General features: G+C 50.7%; 2 protein-coding genes across 2 annotated transcripts; one reads left to right on the forward strand and one right to left on the reverse strand.

Moving 5' to 3' along the window:
* Positions 1 to 3,340: 3,340 nt before the first annotated feature.
* LOC122096254 (alpha hemoglobin stabilizing protein) lies at positions 3,341 to 4,633 on the reverse strand. The gene is made up of 3 exons (XM_042666730.1): positions 4,527 to 4,633; positions 4,298 to 4,376; positions 3,341 to 3,686 (listed from the first exon to the last, which is right to left on the reverse strand). Exons 2-3 carry the CDS (start codon positions 4,373 to 4,375, stop codon positions 3,471 to 3,473), a joined length of 294 nt encoding a protein of 97 aa, XP_042522664.1. The 5' UTR covers position 4,376; positions 4,527 to 4,633; the 3' UTR covers positions 3,341 to 3,470.
* Positions 4,634 to 8,025: 3,392 nt separating this feature from the next.
* Rusf1 (RUS family member 1) lies at positions 8,026 to 17,187 on the forward strand. The gene is made up of 13 exons (XM_042666727.1): positions 8,026 to 8,339; positions 9,149 to 9,263; positions 10,883 to 10,928; positions 11,988 to 12,020; positions 12,112 to 12,217; positions 13,075 to 13,176; positions 14,651 to 14,721; positions 14,797 to 14,981; positions 15,062 to 15,119; positions 15,456 to 15,526; positions 16,067 to 16,210; positions 16,306 to 16,383; positions 17,083 to 17,187. The coding sequence occupies exons 1-13, from the start codon at positions 8,037 to 8,039 to the stop codon at positions 17,178 to 17,180; spliced, it is 1,410 nt and encodes a 469-aa protein (XP_042522661.1). The 5' UTR covers positions 8,026 to 8,036; the 3' UTR covers positions 17,181 to 17,187.
* The last annotated feature ends 7 nt before the right edge of the window (positions 17,188 to 17,194 follow it).

Below are 17,194 nucleotides of genomic sequence, written 5' to 3' on the forward strand. Positions count from 1 at the left end.
AAGTGAGACGTGTGCAAAGAACCAACCTGAACACTCCAGAGAGAGAGAGAGAGCTCCGGGAGATCATCTCTCTCTCTTAATGCCTCACTTTCCTAATGCCCTTTCCTCTTTTTTCTGCCCAATCGCCACATCTCCCTGAGCATCCACCTTCTTCAACCCATTTATCCTGCCTGATTTTTTTTTTAACGTGGATTAACTAACCCCATCTACATTTGTCTACTTGATTTGCTTGCGCTCTGCTAGCATACCATCTCCTCGAGATGAAGAATAGTATCAGCCTTGTAGTTCTTTGAATCTAGCACCTACTAAGACCCTGACACATAATAGCTGCTCATTGAATCTTCCTTTGCAGAACAATTGGTTTCAGCATCACAAGAAATAAGGCCACGGGAAGCAGAGGCTCCACCCTTAACCCTGCTCTCTCAGGTACCACAGGTTCCTCCACCTGGATATAGGAGGAATGGCTTCCTGGACACCTAGAAGACAGAAATCACATGACCTCCAGTCTAGCCAATCAACATTGGCCTGGTGGGTTAAGCCCTGAATATGTGGCCCTGAATATGAGTTGGAACCCTGAGGAAGGAGGTTTTTTTGATTTTTCGTTTTTCTGTTAAATGGCTGAAAAATGATGCATATCTTTTCATCTTGAAGGTAGACCTCTCAGAAGAATGACACCATCAGAAAGGACAGTAAGAACCAGGAGCTCAGGAGAGGTGGATTTTAGTTTCATCTTCTAGCGCCCAATTACAGCCTTGCCTGGTACCATCCAACACTGAACTTATTAATTTAATGGACCATTCTTCCTGCTTTGTTCTTCTTGTCTGAGGCGCTTTGGGAGGATTTTTCTAATCTTCTTTTAACACTTTTATTAGCATGCATTCATTACATAAAGAGATTTCATTGTGACATTTATACATGCATATGATTTACTTTGATCAAATTCATCCATCTTTCTTAACCCCTCTTCCCTCTCCCTTTTTGTTTGTTTGTTTGTTTGTTTTTCTGGTCCTGAGTCTTGAACTCTGGGCCTGGGAGCTGTCCTTGTGCCTCTTTGTGCTCAAGGCTAGGGCTCTACCACTTGAGCCACAGCGACACTTCTGACTTTTTCTGAGTAGTTTATTGGACATGAGAGTCTCACAGACTTTCCTGCCTGGCTGGCTTCAAACTATTATTTTCATATCTCAGTCTCTTGGGTAGCTAGGATTACAGACACCAGCGCCCAGCTCCCTCTCCCTTTTAATAATTTTATCTGAGTTTCATTATACTGCTTTTATACATATGCACAATGTACTTCTGTCCTCCTCTACTACTGGCTTTTGTGTATGTATGAGAGAGAAGCGGGGGAGGGAGGGAGGGAGGCAGGGATGGGGAGAGAGAGAGAACAGGTCCTGGGGCTTGAACTCAGGGGCCTGGGCACTGTCCCTTATCTTTCCTGCTCAAGACAGATGCTTTATTACTTGAGCCACAACTCCACTATTGGTGGTTAACTGGAGATAAGAGTCTCATGGACTTTCCTGCCAGGGTGGGCGGGCTTCCGATCTCAAGCCTCAGATCTCAGCTTCCTGTGAATCTTTCCCATGATGCTCCATTTTCCTGCCTTGAAGAGCTCCCACCTAAAGCATCTGTTTCTCTCACTTTCTTGGCAAGAAAGTGCTCGTGTGACTTTACAGCCTTCCATTCCCAGGATGTGAGATGCACACTGGACTTTTGTGGCAAGACTGGATGCCCAGGGAAAAGGTTCCAGGACCCTGGGCTTCCACAGGGTCCAAATGGGTGGTGTAATGGACTGAAAAGTAAACAGTAAAAATGTCAGATATGGACACATGCGACAGCTGGTCAGGTGCTGCTCCAGGGGACTGCAAATCACCTCACTCTACCCAGGGGGAAACTGAGGCTCTGGCAGAGTCCCTTGCCGCAGCTCACACAATCCATAGTGTAGGAGCAGCTACCATAGGGGGTGGAATCTTGGCTCCCTCCTCCTCCTTCCTGGATAAGAGATCTGTAAACCAAATCCAGGGTACAGAGGGAGGACTTGTACTGGTCTCAGAGATCTAGAACAGTGATCCTGAGATCTATACATTGCAGGAATCTGGACTAAGCAGTCACAGGTGGCCAGCGGGGACCTCAGCCTGTCACCTCTTTGTCCATGGAGGACAATGAAATCCAACCCAATGTGACCTGGTCAGCCTGTGCCTCCACTGTGCCACTTCCCCTCTGTCACGGCCCTCCTTCCCCATCCCTTACTCTCTGGCATGTGCCCAAGTTTTTCCCTGTCCTAGAAAATAGTCCTGAGTCACCTTGTGATTTAAATGAACAGCCTCAGAAGGGAACAAACTCTACCTCTGAGGAGCAGGGATACAGAGCCACCATGACCCCTTGGTGTGGCAGGTTACAGGGATCCTTTGTGGGTCAAGTGCTGTTCACAGGAGACATTGCCCCAAGGAAAAAGTCTGCTGGTGGTAGGACCTAAAGGACAATCCCTGTGGGGCCCAGACTTGTATCATTGAATCCAGAACTGGAAATGCCTTCCACCCACTGCACCACTGCACCTAATTGATGTACTCCAGCCTCCTCACCCCGCCCCTTCACTGTTAGGACACACCCATCAGCCCTCAGGCCACGCCCTCTCCATTAGCCCCACTTGAGCCCTCTGGATTTCTCAGAACAGACCCTTGCAGTCTAAAACAAAAATCCTTCTGTTTTAAGGCAGTGAGACTGGCCTGGCCCTAGATCCACCCAAAAACTCTAAAGTAGGGGTCTGGAAGAACAGGTGTCCCTACCTGGGAAGTGACAGGAGGAGGCTTGGACAGGGAGGCGAGCCAGCTGATGCTGTCCCTTCAGGTCTGAGGAGGTGAAGATTAAGAGCAAGGGGTTCTATCTGAAATACAGGAGATGAGCTGGGTAGTTCCCAAGACCCTTTTCAACTCTGTAAAGTACTGCCATACTCCTGAGAGTCTCGGGAGTGAGGGGGTGGGAGGAGGCATTATTCTGTGGTTGAAAAGCCTGGATTATTGTTCAAGATGGGTTAGCTAAGGTAAGGGGATTGAAGTATGGAGACCATAGACCTACAGCCAGACGAACAGACCTGCAACAACTTTTTTTTTAGGTACACCGGTCACAGGACCACAATTTCTGGAAGGTTTTTCTCACTCTTTCTTTTTTTCTGCCTCTGCCACTCCCCACCCCTGTTCCAGCACTTTCTCTCCTATGATAGTACTGCCCAGTACTGCTTACCTTTACTGTAAAGAATTCATTCTCCAAGGTCTCAGCTAAAAAGGATTGAAGGAAAACAGACCAACAGCCTTCACAAAAGCAAGGACAGTAGAAAAAGAGCCAGAAGTTTAGCAAAAAACCAGTCTTGGTCTTTATTGGGGTGTCACTGTAAAGTAATGCCATAATGAAACACATAAAACACACAGAGACAGGGTTTAGGGGTGTTGGAGAGTTGAAGAGCTAGGAGAAGGTGATGCCTAATTTGGATGCTCCCGAGATTTCAGGAAGGTCTTGTAGTTGTCCAGGAAAGGGCTGCTCAGAGACTTCAGCTCCTGTTGAAGTTCCTTCAGAGCTGTATCTTGCTCCTGAGGCTCTCCTACAACATGCTTGCTGTAATAATTGATGTAGATGTTCATCCAGTCATTCACCACTCTTTCCATGTCATCCTCAGACACAAGAGGATCCTCGAAGACCTGCGGTAGGAGGGAGGGAGTTGGCAAGGGGAAATGTGGTGAGTAATTTGATTCAGGAATGCCAGAATAGGCTGGGTACTGGTGGCCCATTGCTGATGACTGGGCTCGGGCCTCTGTAATCCTAACTATTCAGGAAGCTGTGATCTGAGGATCACAGTTCAAAGCCAGCCCAGGCAGAAAAGTCTGTGAGAAGCTTATCTCCAATTAAGCAGCAAAAAGCTCAAAGTGCAGGTGTGGCTCAAGTGGTAGAGTATCCACCTTGGGCATAAAAGCCAAGTGTGAGGCCCTGAGTTCAAGCCCCAGTACCAAGCAGAAAGAGGAGGAGGAGGAGGAGGAGGAGGAGGAGGAGGAGGAAAGAAAGAAAGAAAGAAAGGAGGAAGGGAAAAAGGGAGGGAGGGAAGGATAGAAGGAAGGAAGGAAGGAAGAGAAGAGCAAGTTCCACAGATTCTCACATCCTCCTTTCTCTGCTTTGAATTCGCTGTCTCTAGCTTCTCCTCAATGTCACCATTACCCTTGCAGCATCATATTCAAAGAAGAATCATTTTCTACTGTCCTCACCCAACACACACTCTCTCCAGCCCTGCCTTTTGGAACAGAGAATCCAAGCTTACCTGCTGATTCAGCAGAACACTGAATTCCTTCACTCCTTTAGAAATGAGGTCCTTATTGGCTGGGAGCAGGGCCATCATCCTGGTTAGAGAAAGAGGTGGGATGTAATTATCCTGTCCCCTCACCCTTGAGTATTTTCCCTCGCCCCCTTTTAAAGGCCCTTTGTTTCCTGCAAGAATCTTACCTCCCAAACCTCTGCTCTGCTCTGAGATTCTCCCATGGAGCGCTCACCTTCAAATCCAGCAGTGTCCTGTCCGTCTCACACACGCCAGTCAGGGTCTGGATGTGTGCTGTGTGGAGCTAGATGTGGGCAAGGAGTCAATTGTCAGCTTAAGAAGGAAACGCCCTACATCTGGGCGCTGGGTGAGTGTGATAGGTCAACCTGGAGTGGAGAAAGAGGGTGGTGAGGCTCCTGGAACTAGAAAGATAGAGAGACCGCAAGATACAGATAAACGCAAGAACCAAACCAGGAGCAGCTTGCCCGCCACCACCAAATGCAAAAGAAACATTTACTGAGCCGCTGGGCCACAATGCAATGACAGTCATTCTCCAAATCCACATGAAACAGCAGTACAAGTGACATCAGAAGTCCAAGACCAGGCCAGGCTGCATAGGAAGACCCTGTATCCAAAAAAAGGAGGGGGGGGAAGGGGGAAGCAACTTTCGTTCATGTATGTCAGGTACTGTTGTCAAGTGTGTATCCTCATAAGTATGTTTTGCAGATGAAGTCTGTAAGAGGAGAGAACAGGGCTCGACCAGATGTGCTCCATAATGTACATGCCTGTAACCCCAGCACTGGAGAGGCTGAGGAAGGAAGATCTTAAGTATGAGGCCAGCCTGGCCTGCAACATGAGACTGTATCTCAAAACAAAAACAAAAACAAAAAAGAAGTCAGGCATTGTTGGCTCTTGCCGGTAATTCTAGCTCCTCAAGAGGCTGAGATCTGAGGATCACATCCAGCAAAAAGCTGGAAATGTTGGTGTGGCTCAAGTGGTAGAGCACCAGCAAAAAGGCTAAGGGACAGCACCCAAGCCCTGAGTTCAAGCCTCAGTACTAGCACTTACACACACACATACACACACACACACACACAGCAAATATGAATTGATTCAAACATATTATCAATATGAACAGAAATGCAACAATGAAATCCTTTTCCATATAACTAAAGAAAGGTAATTTTTAAAAAGCAAATATAAGCTGGCTTCAAGTAGCATATTAATAGCTAAATAAATGCTACACTGACTGAAAAAACTTGAGGCCAAAGAAATAAGTTACCCCCAGCTTGCAGTTATAACCATGAACAGAACCTACAAGCAGGGGCCTTCAGATGGAATTCATTCACAAAAATTCATTCATTCAGCCAGGTGCTGGTGGTTCACACTTGCAATCCCAGCTACTCAGGTGGCTGAGATCTGAGGATCACAGTTCAAAGCCAGCCCAGACAGGAAAGTCTATGAGACTCTTATCTCCAATTAACCACCGGAAAACTAGAAGTATTGCTGTGGCTCAAAATGGTAAAGCACTAGCCTTGAACAAAAGAGCTGTTGAACAAAAGAGTTCAGAGACAGTGCCCACCCAGGCCTGAGTTCAAGCCTCATGACTAACAAAAAAAAAAAAAAACAAAAGGTTGGTGTCAGAGTTTAGTACACTCACAGAGGCTAACAGTTAAATTGTAACACAATTTTATTACCTTTTTATTTTTCACTCTACCAGGAAACTCAAAATTTCAAAAAAATTTTAAGTAAAATATTCTTTATCTCAGGCCCAAAGACTCCTTGTAAGTATCAGATAAGGTAAGGATGGCAAGAAAGGGAGTTCCCAGCTGATGTTCCTGAGAAAAGTGATAGTTTGGGAGAATCAGAAACTTCAAGTATCGAGTTGTCAGCTGGGGCCACATGGGTCAGAGAAGATGAAGAATGTCAAGCTAAAAACTAAGATAATTTTATTTGCTGGTTTAAAAAGGCCACGGAGGGAAGTCAAGCATTGGTGATTCACACACCTGTCATCCTAGCTACTCAGCAGGCTGGGACCTGGTAGCTCGTAGTTTCAAGTCAGCACAAGCAGAAAAGTCTAAGACACTCCATCTCCAAAGTAACCATCAAAAAAAACAGAATGGAAATGTGGCTCAAGTGGTAGAGCACCAACAGAACAAGCCAGCCTAGCAAATGGAAGACCCTGAGTTCAAAGCTCCAGTAGTCAGATCCATGATACTCTCATCTTCAACCACCAAAAAGCCAAAAGTGGGGATGTGGCTCAAGTGGTAGTATGCCAGTCTTGGGCAAAAAAGCTAAGGGACAGCACCTCCCCCCCCCCAAAAAAAAGAAGGAAGAGGAGGTCTTGTGGAACTCAGGAGTGTGAAAGGGCTTTATATGGAGGAAAAGGAGGAACAGCAGGGAAATGATAGGTATTCTTAGGTATTCTTATATTGGTGTTTTCACCCTTGGAGAGGAAGAGGAACGTTAGACATATTTAGGTCCAATCAACCTTCGATAGAACCTTTGTTAAGTCCTGAATAACATGCAAAGTTTTCAGCCTTGTCTTAATCATCTTGCAGACAACTGTAAACCTAAGAGTTAGTACTTTCAGCAAAAGTGAACTTCAAGACTCTAAAACGTAATTTAGGTAGACATTATCACCCTAATGCCCACATCAGAGGTGGTATCTACAGAAAAGCTAATGGGAAACTAATATTGCTCAGCTCTATGACCTCCCAAATTAGTAAAATTTTTTGTACCAGTCCTGGGACTTGAACTCATGGCCTGGGTGCTGTTTCATTCAAGGTTAGCCCTCTTCCATTTGAGCCACTGCTCCACTTCCAGCATTTTGGGGGTTAATTGGAGATAAGAGTTTCATGGACTTTCCTGCCTGGGCTGCCTTGGAATGGCCATCTTCAGATCTCAGCCTCCTGAGTAGCTTGGATTACAGGTGTGAGCCACCAGTACATGGCCCAAATTAGTAATTTTTAATGTCAGCTAAAAGCAAGTGAAGCTAGGCGGCTTATTTAGGTTTTACCTTAACAGGCCTCCAGGATTAACTTGACCAATTTCTTCCCATCATGTATTCATTTAGTCTACATCTGTGCACTCCTACCACGAATCAGGTAGTACTAGGAATAAAGAGTAAAAATAAACTGGGCCTAGTGGCATACACCTGTAATCCTAACCCTCAGAAGCCAGAAGCAGGAAGATGGAGAGTTCTCTGCCTGCCTGCTCTCCATCACAAGTACCAGACTAACCTGGGCCTACCTAAGAGGAAAGACCATCCAAAATAAGACAAAGTAAAAATAAATATATTATCCCTGGCCCCATAGCTAGGAAGGAACCTCAGATGAAACTTAGGTGGTCCAATGAGATCTCAAATACAACTATTCTCCCTAAAGACGCCTTTTTTCCTTCTCTGGAAAGCTGTTACTGGAAGCTGTAGGTGGTGTCTTGATAAGACCCTCATTGCTACCAAATGTTACAAAGAACTTCTTTTCTAAGTCTACAGTATCGCAGGGATGTCGGAAGAGGGGCAGGAGCCCCGGGGGATGCTGTGACCAGCTCTCCCGGCTGGACAAGGGGCAGCACAGAGGCGAGCGTCCGTGTGGCGGGAGAGGATTGTCCCCCCGCGGTCGCCATACCCGGGGCCGGAAGTGCACACGATTGGCCCCCTGCGGTCGCCGTCGCCGGGCCGGAAGTGCACTTCCGTGTCGCCGCCGCCGCCGCCACGCGTCGAGTGGCCGGGAGGAGCGCCACGATGGCGGACGGGGCTGGCGTTGGGGACCCGCTGTGCTCCGAGAAGTTCGGGTCGGGAGCCGCGCGGGGCTGCCGCGCCGCCGCGGACGGCCGCCTGCAGTGGGAGGCGGCGGGCTGGCGCTGGGGGCGGCCGCCCGGGGCGACGGCGCCCGCCGCCCCCGCGGGCCCGAGCGGGGCCGCGCACGGGGCTCCCGGGCCCGCCGCGCCGCCCCTGGCCGGCCTCGGGGCCGTGTTTCTGCCGCAGGGCTTCCCCGACAGCGTCAGCGCGGACTACCTGCCCTACCAGTTGTGGGACTCGGTGCAGGTGGGGGCCAGCGCGGAGCCCCGCACCCGCCGCCCCTTCGGGCCCTCGCCCGCCCCCGGCCGCCCCAGACCCTCGCCCCCCCCCTGGCCGCCCCAGACCCTCGCCCCCCCCCCGGCCGTCCCAGACCCTCCCCCCCCCCGGCCGCCCCAGACCCTCGCCCACCGCCCCCTCCCTGGCCGCCCCAGACCCTCGCCCCTCCCTGGCCGCCCCAGACCCTCGCCCCCCCCCTGGCCGCCCCAGACCCTCGCCCCCCCCCCCTGGCCGCCCCAGACCCTCCCCCACCCCCCCCGGCCGCCCCAGACCCTCGCCCCCCCCCTCCCTGGCCGCCCCAGACCCTCGCCCCCCCCTCCCTGGCCGCCCCAGACCCTCGCCCCCACCCTCCCTGGCCGCCCCAGACCCTCGCCCCCCCCCCTCCCTGGCCGCCCCAGACCCTCGCCCCCCCCCTCCCTGGCCGCCCCAGACCCTCCCCCACCTCCCTGGCCGCCCCAGACCCTCCCCCACCTCCCTGGCCGCCCCAGACCCTCGCCCCCCCCCCGGCCGCCCCAGACCCTCGCCCCCCCCTGGCCGCCCCAGACCCTCGCCCACCCCCCCTCCCTGGCCGCCCCAGACACTCCCCCACCCCCCCTCCCTGGCCGCCCCAGACCCTCCCCCACCCCACTTCCCTGGCCGCCCCAGACCCTCGACCCCCCCCCCCCCCCCCGGCCGCCCCAGACCCTCGCCCTCCCTGGCCGCCCCAGACCCTCTCCCACCCTCCTTCCCTGCAAACCCTCACCACCACCTCCACCACCACCCCCCCTCTTTTTCTCCAGGCCTTTGCTTCCAGCCTCTCGGGCTCCCTGGCCACCCAGGCCGTCTTGCTGGGTCTGGGGGTGGGGAACGCGAAAGCCTCGGTGTCAGCCGCCACCGCCACCTGGCTGGTAAAAGGTGAGCTGGCAACCTGGGGGGGGGGGCCACCTGTGGATCGGGGCCCTGGCCTCTTTTTTTTTTTTTTTTCCCTAACCAGCAGCAGCAGCGATGTGGCCTCCAGCTCTGCGCCCTGATGGAAATACAGGAGCAAGTCTTCTTCTCCTCAGCCCATCCTTAGAATAGAATTTTTGTGCAAGTTCATGAGCTAAAACTGTTAGCCAGATGATTAGGTTGCAGGGAATTCGAGGATGGAGTTGGTCCTGAGTAGGAGAAAGGAGGTTCTGGAGGCCATGAAAAATGACTCTATCCACATACAGAGAGTCTGCATCCAGAATTGTAACGATGCTGTAAATAAGCATAGCGACCATTCACTGAGTATATGCAGCTTTTTTGAAAATTTGCATAGCTAATGCCTGTAATCCTAGTTACTCAGGAGGCTGAGATCTGAGGATTATACTTTGAAGCCAGCACAGGCAGGAAAATCCCTGAGACTCTTAATTCTAATTAATCAGCAAAAAGCTTGGAAGTAGAGGTTCACTACCACTTGAGCCACACCTCCAGCCATCATTTATCAGAGGGGGGGTCTCATACATAATGCCCAACTGGCATCAGATCAAAACCTTTCTATAACTCCTATGTAACTAGGATTACAGAGGAAGAATCACCACATCTGGCTTGCTTGTTAAGATGTGATCTTGCAAACTTTTTTCCTGGTCTGGCCTCAACTCCAGTGTCACAATATGCACCTCCCATGTAGCTACCACAAACATCCTCCCTATCCACCCTTACCTACCACACTCTGGCACTGAATATAATTTGTAGCTAGCTGATTTGTTAGTAAGATTCAAAAGTTTGTAGGTCCTACTCTTTGATCATTGTGTGGCAGAGGAATTGTTTCCTATTCTGATGGGCAATGCAACTTTGAGATAGTAGAGGGTATGTGTCAGTGCAGCCTAGTGTCAACCTCCAGATTCTCACAAGGGCCCTGCAGACTGCCTCAAAGATCCACAGGTGGCCCCAACACATCTGGTTGGATATATAAGTGTGCCACCAAAGGCAAGAATAATGGAGTCTGGTCCAGTGGGCTCCCACTAAGCAGTAAAAGCAATCTTCATGTGTTCGAAGTCACTAGTTGATCTACTGTTAAGTAAAGCAATGAGAACTTTATTTAGAATATAATGTGCATGGAGAGAAGAGGTTAGGTGAGTGACAGGAAGTGGGCCTATAAAGCCCCAGGACCTCACAGGATAGAGATGGAGGAGAGCTGGCTGTCTGGGAGCTTGTATACATGCCCCTTTTAGTGATGATGGTGAGGTAAGGCAAACCCAGTGTTGCCACATCCCCCTAGTCTTCCCAAGAAGCTGGAGGTTCCAATTTTCTTACAGATGTCCCCATTTTATCCATCTCTTGTCTTTGAAATTCAGCTGACTTGTCTATGAAAGAGAACAGTCCCTCTTGAGACTGAAAATCAGAAGGAAAAGGTATTCCAGGTGTCTAGCTAAGTTCTTAGTCATCTCCCTTGAGTCCAGCTTGGTTAAGCATGTCATAGGAGGCCTGAGTGCCCAAGAGCAGAGCTCAGTGCCAGGGTCTGCCAGGCACTGTCTCCCTTGTCCTTACCAGGACCTTCTCTTCCACAGATTCAGCTGGCATGCTGGGCCGCATCGTCTTTGCCTGGTGGAAGGGGTGAGTCTTCCCAGTCAGCCAGCTTCTGGCAGTATGCCCATAGGAATGATTTAAAAACTACTATCGGCATGGGACACTGGTGGCTCATGCTTATAATCCTAGCTACTCAGGAGGCTGAGATCTGAGGATTGTGGTTTGAAGCCAGTCGGAGCAGACAAGTCCCCATGGAACTCATCTCCAGTTAACCACTCAAACACTTTGAGCCACGCACAGTGGTAGAGCACTACCCTTGAGCCAAAGAGCTTAGAAACAGCTTCCAGACCCTGAGTTTAAGCCCACAACTAACAGTGTGTGTGTGTGTGTGTGTGTGTGTGTGTGTATCCACATTTCATTGTAAGTTCACATTTCATTTCAAGTTCACTGAGAGAGTTGGCAGCTTGCTTAGTGCGTTGCATGGTAGTAAGTACTCAATAAACGAGCTCCAGCTGTGTTCCACAGCATTCTATACTGTGTCTAACCACTGCCACAGTTTTACAGGGTGGGATTGGCTGTACATTTTAAAGTTGTGAAACACACTAAAAAGAGGAGAATTTACTTGCCCAAGCCCCTTGACCTGGAAATTGCTACCTGGCACAGAGACAGAAGTGGCTATCTGCAGGGTTATGTAGCTGAATATCCCACGCCTGAATGTTGGGGTCCAGCTCTTTGTCTTGGCCTCCCCCACCCCACTGTCCACAGGAGCCCAGGGAGCATTGGCTGGTTATCTGTAATGTGCGGGGTTATACCCAGTTTAGTGTTAAGTTTGTCTGTCCCAAGACTATGGACTTTTTTGGTGGGAACCCTCAATGAAATAGGAGGAAGAGAGGCTAGCGCATCCCAGGGGGAGAGTACCAGAGCAGAGAGAGCAGCCACCAAACATCGGTTTAGTAAGTTGTGTATTAGTAAGGGGGAAACACTCAAAACACTCAAGGGTCACTGCATCCTCCCAGCCAGTGGACGCATTTCAGGCAGTGACAGTGTATGAGGACAGGTGTCTGGCTGGAGTTATGTGTCTTTCCCCACACAGTGCCTGTACATGTTTCCTTCACTCTAAATTATAACAAGCTCTTGTCCCCACAGGAGCAAATTGGACTGTAATGCAAAGCAGTGGAGGTGAGCAGATGCTGGGATGAAGGGAAGGGAGGACAGCTCTCTCTTGTGAAAATCTCTTGTCTCTGACCTCTAACCCCTGGTTCTTCCCCAGGCTCTTTGCTGACATCCTCAATGATATAGCCATGTTCCTGGAGATTATGGCTCCCATCTACCCAATCTGCTTCACAATGACTGTCAGCACCAGCAACCTGGCCAAGGTACCCACCTTTGGAGCACCCCATGCTGAGATACTTGCCCTGATGGTGCACCCCTGGGCTCCATACTCAGGGCACTTGTAAAAGAATGGGAAAGTTTAGGTGTATCTCCGAGGCCTCAGCCAGCCCTCAGCAGTGTGCCTGCCGTCATGGATGGAGAGGGTGGTGTGAGTCCTGTGTCCACATTTGGGGACTAGCTTCCTGGCTAGGTCTCAGACTTTGAGAAAAAGAACATGTTTGGATAGAACACAGTTCCCCTCTCCCATCTGTGAAAGGATGCCACACAGGTACTTATGGAATGGCAGCTACAAGTATCCCAACTCAGACTATGATCCTAGCTACTCAGGATGCTGAGATCTGAGGATCACAGTTCGAAGCTAACCCAGTCAGGAGAGTCTGTGAGGCTTACCTCCCATTAACCACCAAAAAGCTGGAAGTGGAGGTGTAGCTCAAATGGAGAGTGCTAGCATGGAATGAAAAAAGCTAAGGGACAACACCTAGGCCTTGAGTTCTAGCCCCTATACCAGCACAGACACACACAAAGATCTTATCAAGTCTGCACATGGACAGGACATGCCAGTCACTCCAGCCTCATTTTGTACCACTTTCCTCTTGACTGAGCAAGCTAGTTCCTCCCCCTATCCATAAATTTTATGAGGGCAGGGCCCCTGTCTGACTTGTACTACCACACCCTAACCTGTCAAGCATCTGAAAGAGGCTTGATGAAAACTGCATGCACATAGCAATGAGTGACCCTCATAGGTGAGCTTTCCCACCAGAGATCTCAGGGAGAGATTCCCAGGGCTTGTATTGCTATAGCACATGGCCCACCCACCCTCACCCTCCCTCTCTCCCCACAGTGCATTGTGAGCGTGGCTGGTGGGGCCACAAGGGCTGCGCTGACTGTGCACCAGGCCCGGAGAAACAACATGGCTGATGTGTCGGCCAAGGACAGCAGCCAGGTAAGCAGCTGGGACCAAGGATGGTATGTAAGAGGGGAAAAGTGGGGAGGAGGGGACAGGACAGGCCACAATGGGGGATATGAAGGAAAATATCGTAAATGCTCCTGGGAAAGGGCAAGAAGAAGCATAAGTGTCCCCTGTTGTGACCTCCAGAATATGAGGTTAGGTCTATTGGCATGGTTCTGGTGGCAGAAAATCCATGTCACCCCCTTCCCATTGCTAGGATGGCCCAGAAAAGGCTCTGTAGGCCATAGCCCTACCCTGGGGGCTGAGGACTCCGACCACATGAGACCCTTGTGGGCAGGTGCATGGTACTTGGCTGTGGGTCACTGGCCAGAAGCCTCCACTTATCAGTGTAGCAGGCCTTGTGCCTCGCCCCTCCACCTGACCCAACAAGCCTGGAACAGGACATCTCTAAGACTGAACTGTGCAGTAACCACTCCCCAAACCCCTGTGCTGAGTGCTTGTGTGAGAGACACCCTGTAACTCACCCTAACCCTGTCAGGTAGAGATGCTTTAGAGATGAGAGTGAGGCCCTGGGAATGGGAGGTTTTCTCTGACACTAAAGCAGCTTCAAATCCTCTATCCTAGCTAGTCCTGCCTTCCAGTCTTCTTTTATTCTTTCTTAATAATAATAATAATAACAACGAAGCAAATATTGGTCAAGCATGTGACGTCATGCCAACTATTTCTGTGAGCTCATCCAGTGCTTACAGCATGACAGGAGATCTAAAGCACGGAGAAGTCCAGGCCACCAGAGTGCCTCAGGCATGTGCCTTCTCTCCAAAACTACTTCTGTCCCAAGGTCTCTCCCAGCTTGAGATTCACAGTGTGCAAAGTGGGAGTAATATGTATAATCCAGGCCCTTGTCTTTAGCGCCCCCTCTCACTGGTGTCAGCCCTGTTCCCCACCACCAACACACACACACACACACACAGACCTCCTACTTCCCAGTTTCGGATCCCAAAGCCCCAGGGCTTCCCCAGTGAGGCAGGAACAGGGCAGCCTGGCCAGGACGACTTTCCTCCTGAGCTCCCGAGGCCCTTGATTCTTGCCTTGATTCCCATAGCCTACCCAGTCCGGTCATCAGAGGGTTGCAGTGGCATTGATTCACACAGGAAGAGGTTTGGGTCTGTTGCTTTTCCTCCCAGGTGGTTCCTAGGCCCCCCCTTGCAGTTGTTTGCCAGTTAATGAGTACCAAGAGATAGGAGACAGGCCCCTGTTTGAACCATTGTTGAAAACTAGCTACCCACATGGAGTTCTGAGTATGGGCTTCCCTGGTCCCTTTTGCAAGCCAAAGAAGACTTGTCCTAAGGAGCTGTGTCTACCTAGGCAAAGGAAGATATAGCAGTCTTTTAATGGCAGCTCACTCACCTAAAACACTAAAAGTTATTTAACATCCCATCAGTTAGGAAGCATCTGGAAAGTTGTGGAGGGGAGCCCTCCAACTCTGGACCTGTGTGCCATTTTCTAGGAGACACTGGTGAACCTAGCAGGACTCCTGGTGAGCCTGTTGATGCTACCTCTGGTGTCGGGTTGCCCTAGGTAAGCCCAGGAGCATGGCGGGTGAAGAGGCCACCAGCTGGGCCTCTTCCCTGGCTACCTACTGTCTTGTCCCAGCCTCAGCCTCGGATGTTTCTTCCTCCTCACGGCCCTCCACATCTATGCCAACTACCGGGCAGTCCGGGCCCTTGTCATGGAGACCTTGAATGAAAACCGGCTCTGGCTGGTCCTGAAGCACTTCCTTCAGAAGGGAGAGATACTTGACCCAGCTTCAGCCAATCAGATGGAGCCACTGTGGACAGGTGACCCAGCCCCTTGGTGTCATTTCCTATGTCTCCTCAATTTCTCCATGCCTGGGCCTCCTGACTCCAGCCTCCCACAGGTTTCGGGCCATCTCTGTCTCTGTCCCTGGGGGTTCCCTTACATTGCTTGGTTTCCAGGTGAGTGGCCCAGAGCCTCCCACTCCTTCCTGCCTCCCTTAGTAGCCCCCCTCACCAACCCCCATCTCCCTATTTGAGATACAAACTTGGGGGACAGCATGAGTACTTGAGGGATGCAGGGGGCATCAAATGCAGAGCATAAGTAAGGGGTTGGATGAAGGAAGGTTGGTGGGTGGTCATGGATGACTGTATATAGGAAGAAGGGAAGGATGGATGTGGGGGTTCCCGCAATATCTAAGGAACCGCTGGGGTATGTGAACAGTTAGGGTTAACAGCTTGGCCAGGTGGGTCCTTCTGCCTTGTTTCCCCTGCCCACTGCAATCTTCTCCCTGCCAGTGTGTCTGAGCTGCAGCAGCTGGTAGAAGGGCACCAGGAGCCCTACCTCCTTCGCTGGACTCCATCACGACGTGAGTAAATCCACATTCTCCCAGCCTGAGACCCCCTCCAGCTCCAGGGCCCAAGTTCAGGGGACAGTTTGAAGGCTGCTGTAGACTACACTGACCCACCCAAGTTACATGCTGCCTGCCCCAGTGAAATTCACTGCACCTGTTTCACAATAGCTGCCTTATTACCTGAGATAATGTCCTGGGATTGTGTGCAAACACTCTCCATTGGGACACATTCAAATTACACTGAGGTTGGCTGTCGGTGAGGGGGGACTCTGCTCTCCCATCCTGAGTTGTTTTGCCATGGCATGTTGAAAGGCGTTCATTCTCACCAGCAGAAGCCCTCTGCCGTGTGCTGGTAGAAAGTTATATTTAGAAATTGAATATTTCAGTTTGGCTAGAGAGATGAGAAGCAGCAGGAGAAGCTGGAAAGGAGAAATGGGGAAAGGACCTTGCATTCCTCACTAAGGCCTTGGGGCAGATAGGTAAAACAGAGCGCAAGGGCTGAGTATTGAGGACATGGGTCTTCCCTGCTATTTATCTGCCCTCGGGTCTCTCCAGACCAGGTACAGGTGGTTCTGAGCCAGATGGCAGGCCCTGAGACTGTCCTAAGGGCTGCTACACATGGTTTGGTGCTTGGAGCTCTGCAGGAAGATGGACCCCTTCCAGGAGAGCTGGAGGAGCTGAGAAGTCAAGTTCAGGCAGGTAAGAGCCTCATGTCCACACTGTGGGGTGGAGGGAAGATGAGCTGGCTGTCCCACTGAAGACACCAGAGCTGATTCTGCACCCACCCCTGACAGGTCCTGAGAAAGATGGCGGTGCCATTGTCAGGGAGACATACCAAGTGCTGGACAAGCTATTCCCAGAGTTTTTGAAAGGTAACATCAGCCCTACAACTTCACAGCCCTGAGCCCTTCAGGCTGCAGCCCTGTCTTTATTCTGTGCTTTCACCTGGGAGATGAGTGACCTGGATGAAATCTGGGACTGTTTTCCTGTATAGATTAAGGAAGTTAGACCGATCTCTTGAGGCTATGTTAGCTTTGATACGTAATCCAAGTTGGCATTTAGGAGTTCGAGTTACTGAGAATGACCTCTCCCTTCCCCTTTTGTGCTGATACTCAGCTTGAACTCAGAGCCTGGGCACTATCCCTTAGCTTTATCTCTCAAGGCTGGTGTTCTACCACTCGAGTCACAGCTCCAGTTATGGCTTTTTGCTGGCTCAAGGGAGATAAGCGTCTCAACTGAGTTTCCTGACTGGGCTGGCTCCAAACCACAATCTTCAGATCTCAAGCTTCTAAGTAGCTAGTATTACAGGCGTGAGCCACTAGCTCCCAGTTTGAAAATGACCTTTCATGTTTCTCTAGTCCACCCCCTATCCATGTGCAATCTCTAGATTTTGGCTGCAACCAGATGAGGTTTCAACCTTACATTTTGTCAGAGATTACCCAGCAGAGGAGCCAAGAAGGGCCCCATCCCCTTCCCCCAGCCTGTAACTCTACATACCTACCCCAATTCACCCCTACTCCTGCTAGCCCAGGCTCTTGTGTAGCATCAGACACCCCTTGCCCTCTCCCCAGGATTGCAGGCTGCAGGCTGGAAGACTGAGAAGCACCATCTGGAGGTGGATGAGTGGAGGGCCACATGGCTCCCGTCTCTGGAAAAGAAGGTCTTGTGAGCAGTCCATGGCCA

This window comes from Dipodomys spectabilis, unplaced genomic scaffold (genome assembly GCF_019054845.1).
Source record: "Dipodomys spectabilis isolate Male_0828 unplaced genomic scaffold, ASM1905484v1 ptg000366l, whole genome shotgun sequence".
NCBI lineage: Eukaryota > Metazoa > Chordata > Mammalia > Rodentia > Heteromyidae > Dipodomys > Dipodomys spectabilis.

Excerpts from the sequence above, each read along its gene's own strand:
- Rusf1 (XM_042666727.1), top strand. The coding sequence starts at position 8,037 with ATGGCGGACGGGGCTGGCGTTGGGGACCCGCTGTGCTCCGAGAAGTTC. Across the intron at positions 9,264-10,882 it reads CGCCACCTGGCTGGTAAAAG|ATTCAGCTGGCATGCTGGGC; the intron begins GTGAGCTGGCAA and ends TCTCTTCCACAG. Across the intron at positions 10,929-11,987 it reads GTCTTTGCCTGGTGGAAGGG|GAGCAAATTGGACTGTAATG; the intron begins GTGAGTCTTCCC and ends TTGTCCCCACAG.
- LOC122096254 (XM_042666730.1), bottom strand. The coding sequence starts at position 4,375 with ATGATGGCCCTGCTCCCAGCCAATAAGGACCTCATTTCTAAAGGAGTG. Across the intron at positions 3,687-4,297 it reads GTGTTCTGCTGAATCAGCAG|GTCTTCGAGGATCCTCTTGT; the intron begins GTAAGCTTGGAT and ends CTCCTACCGCAG.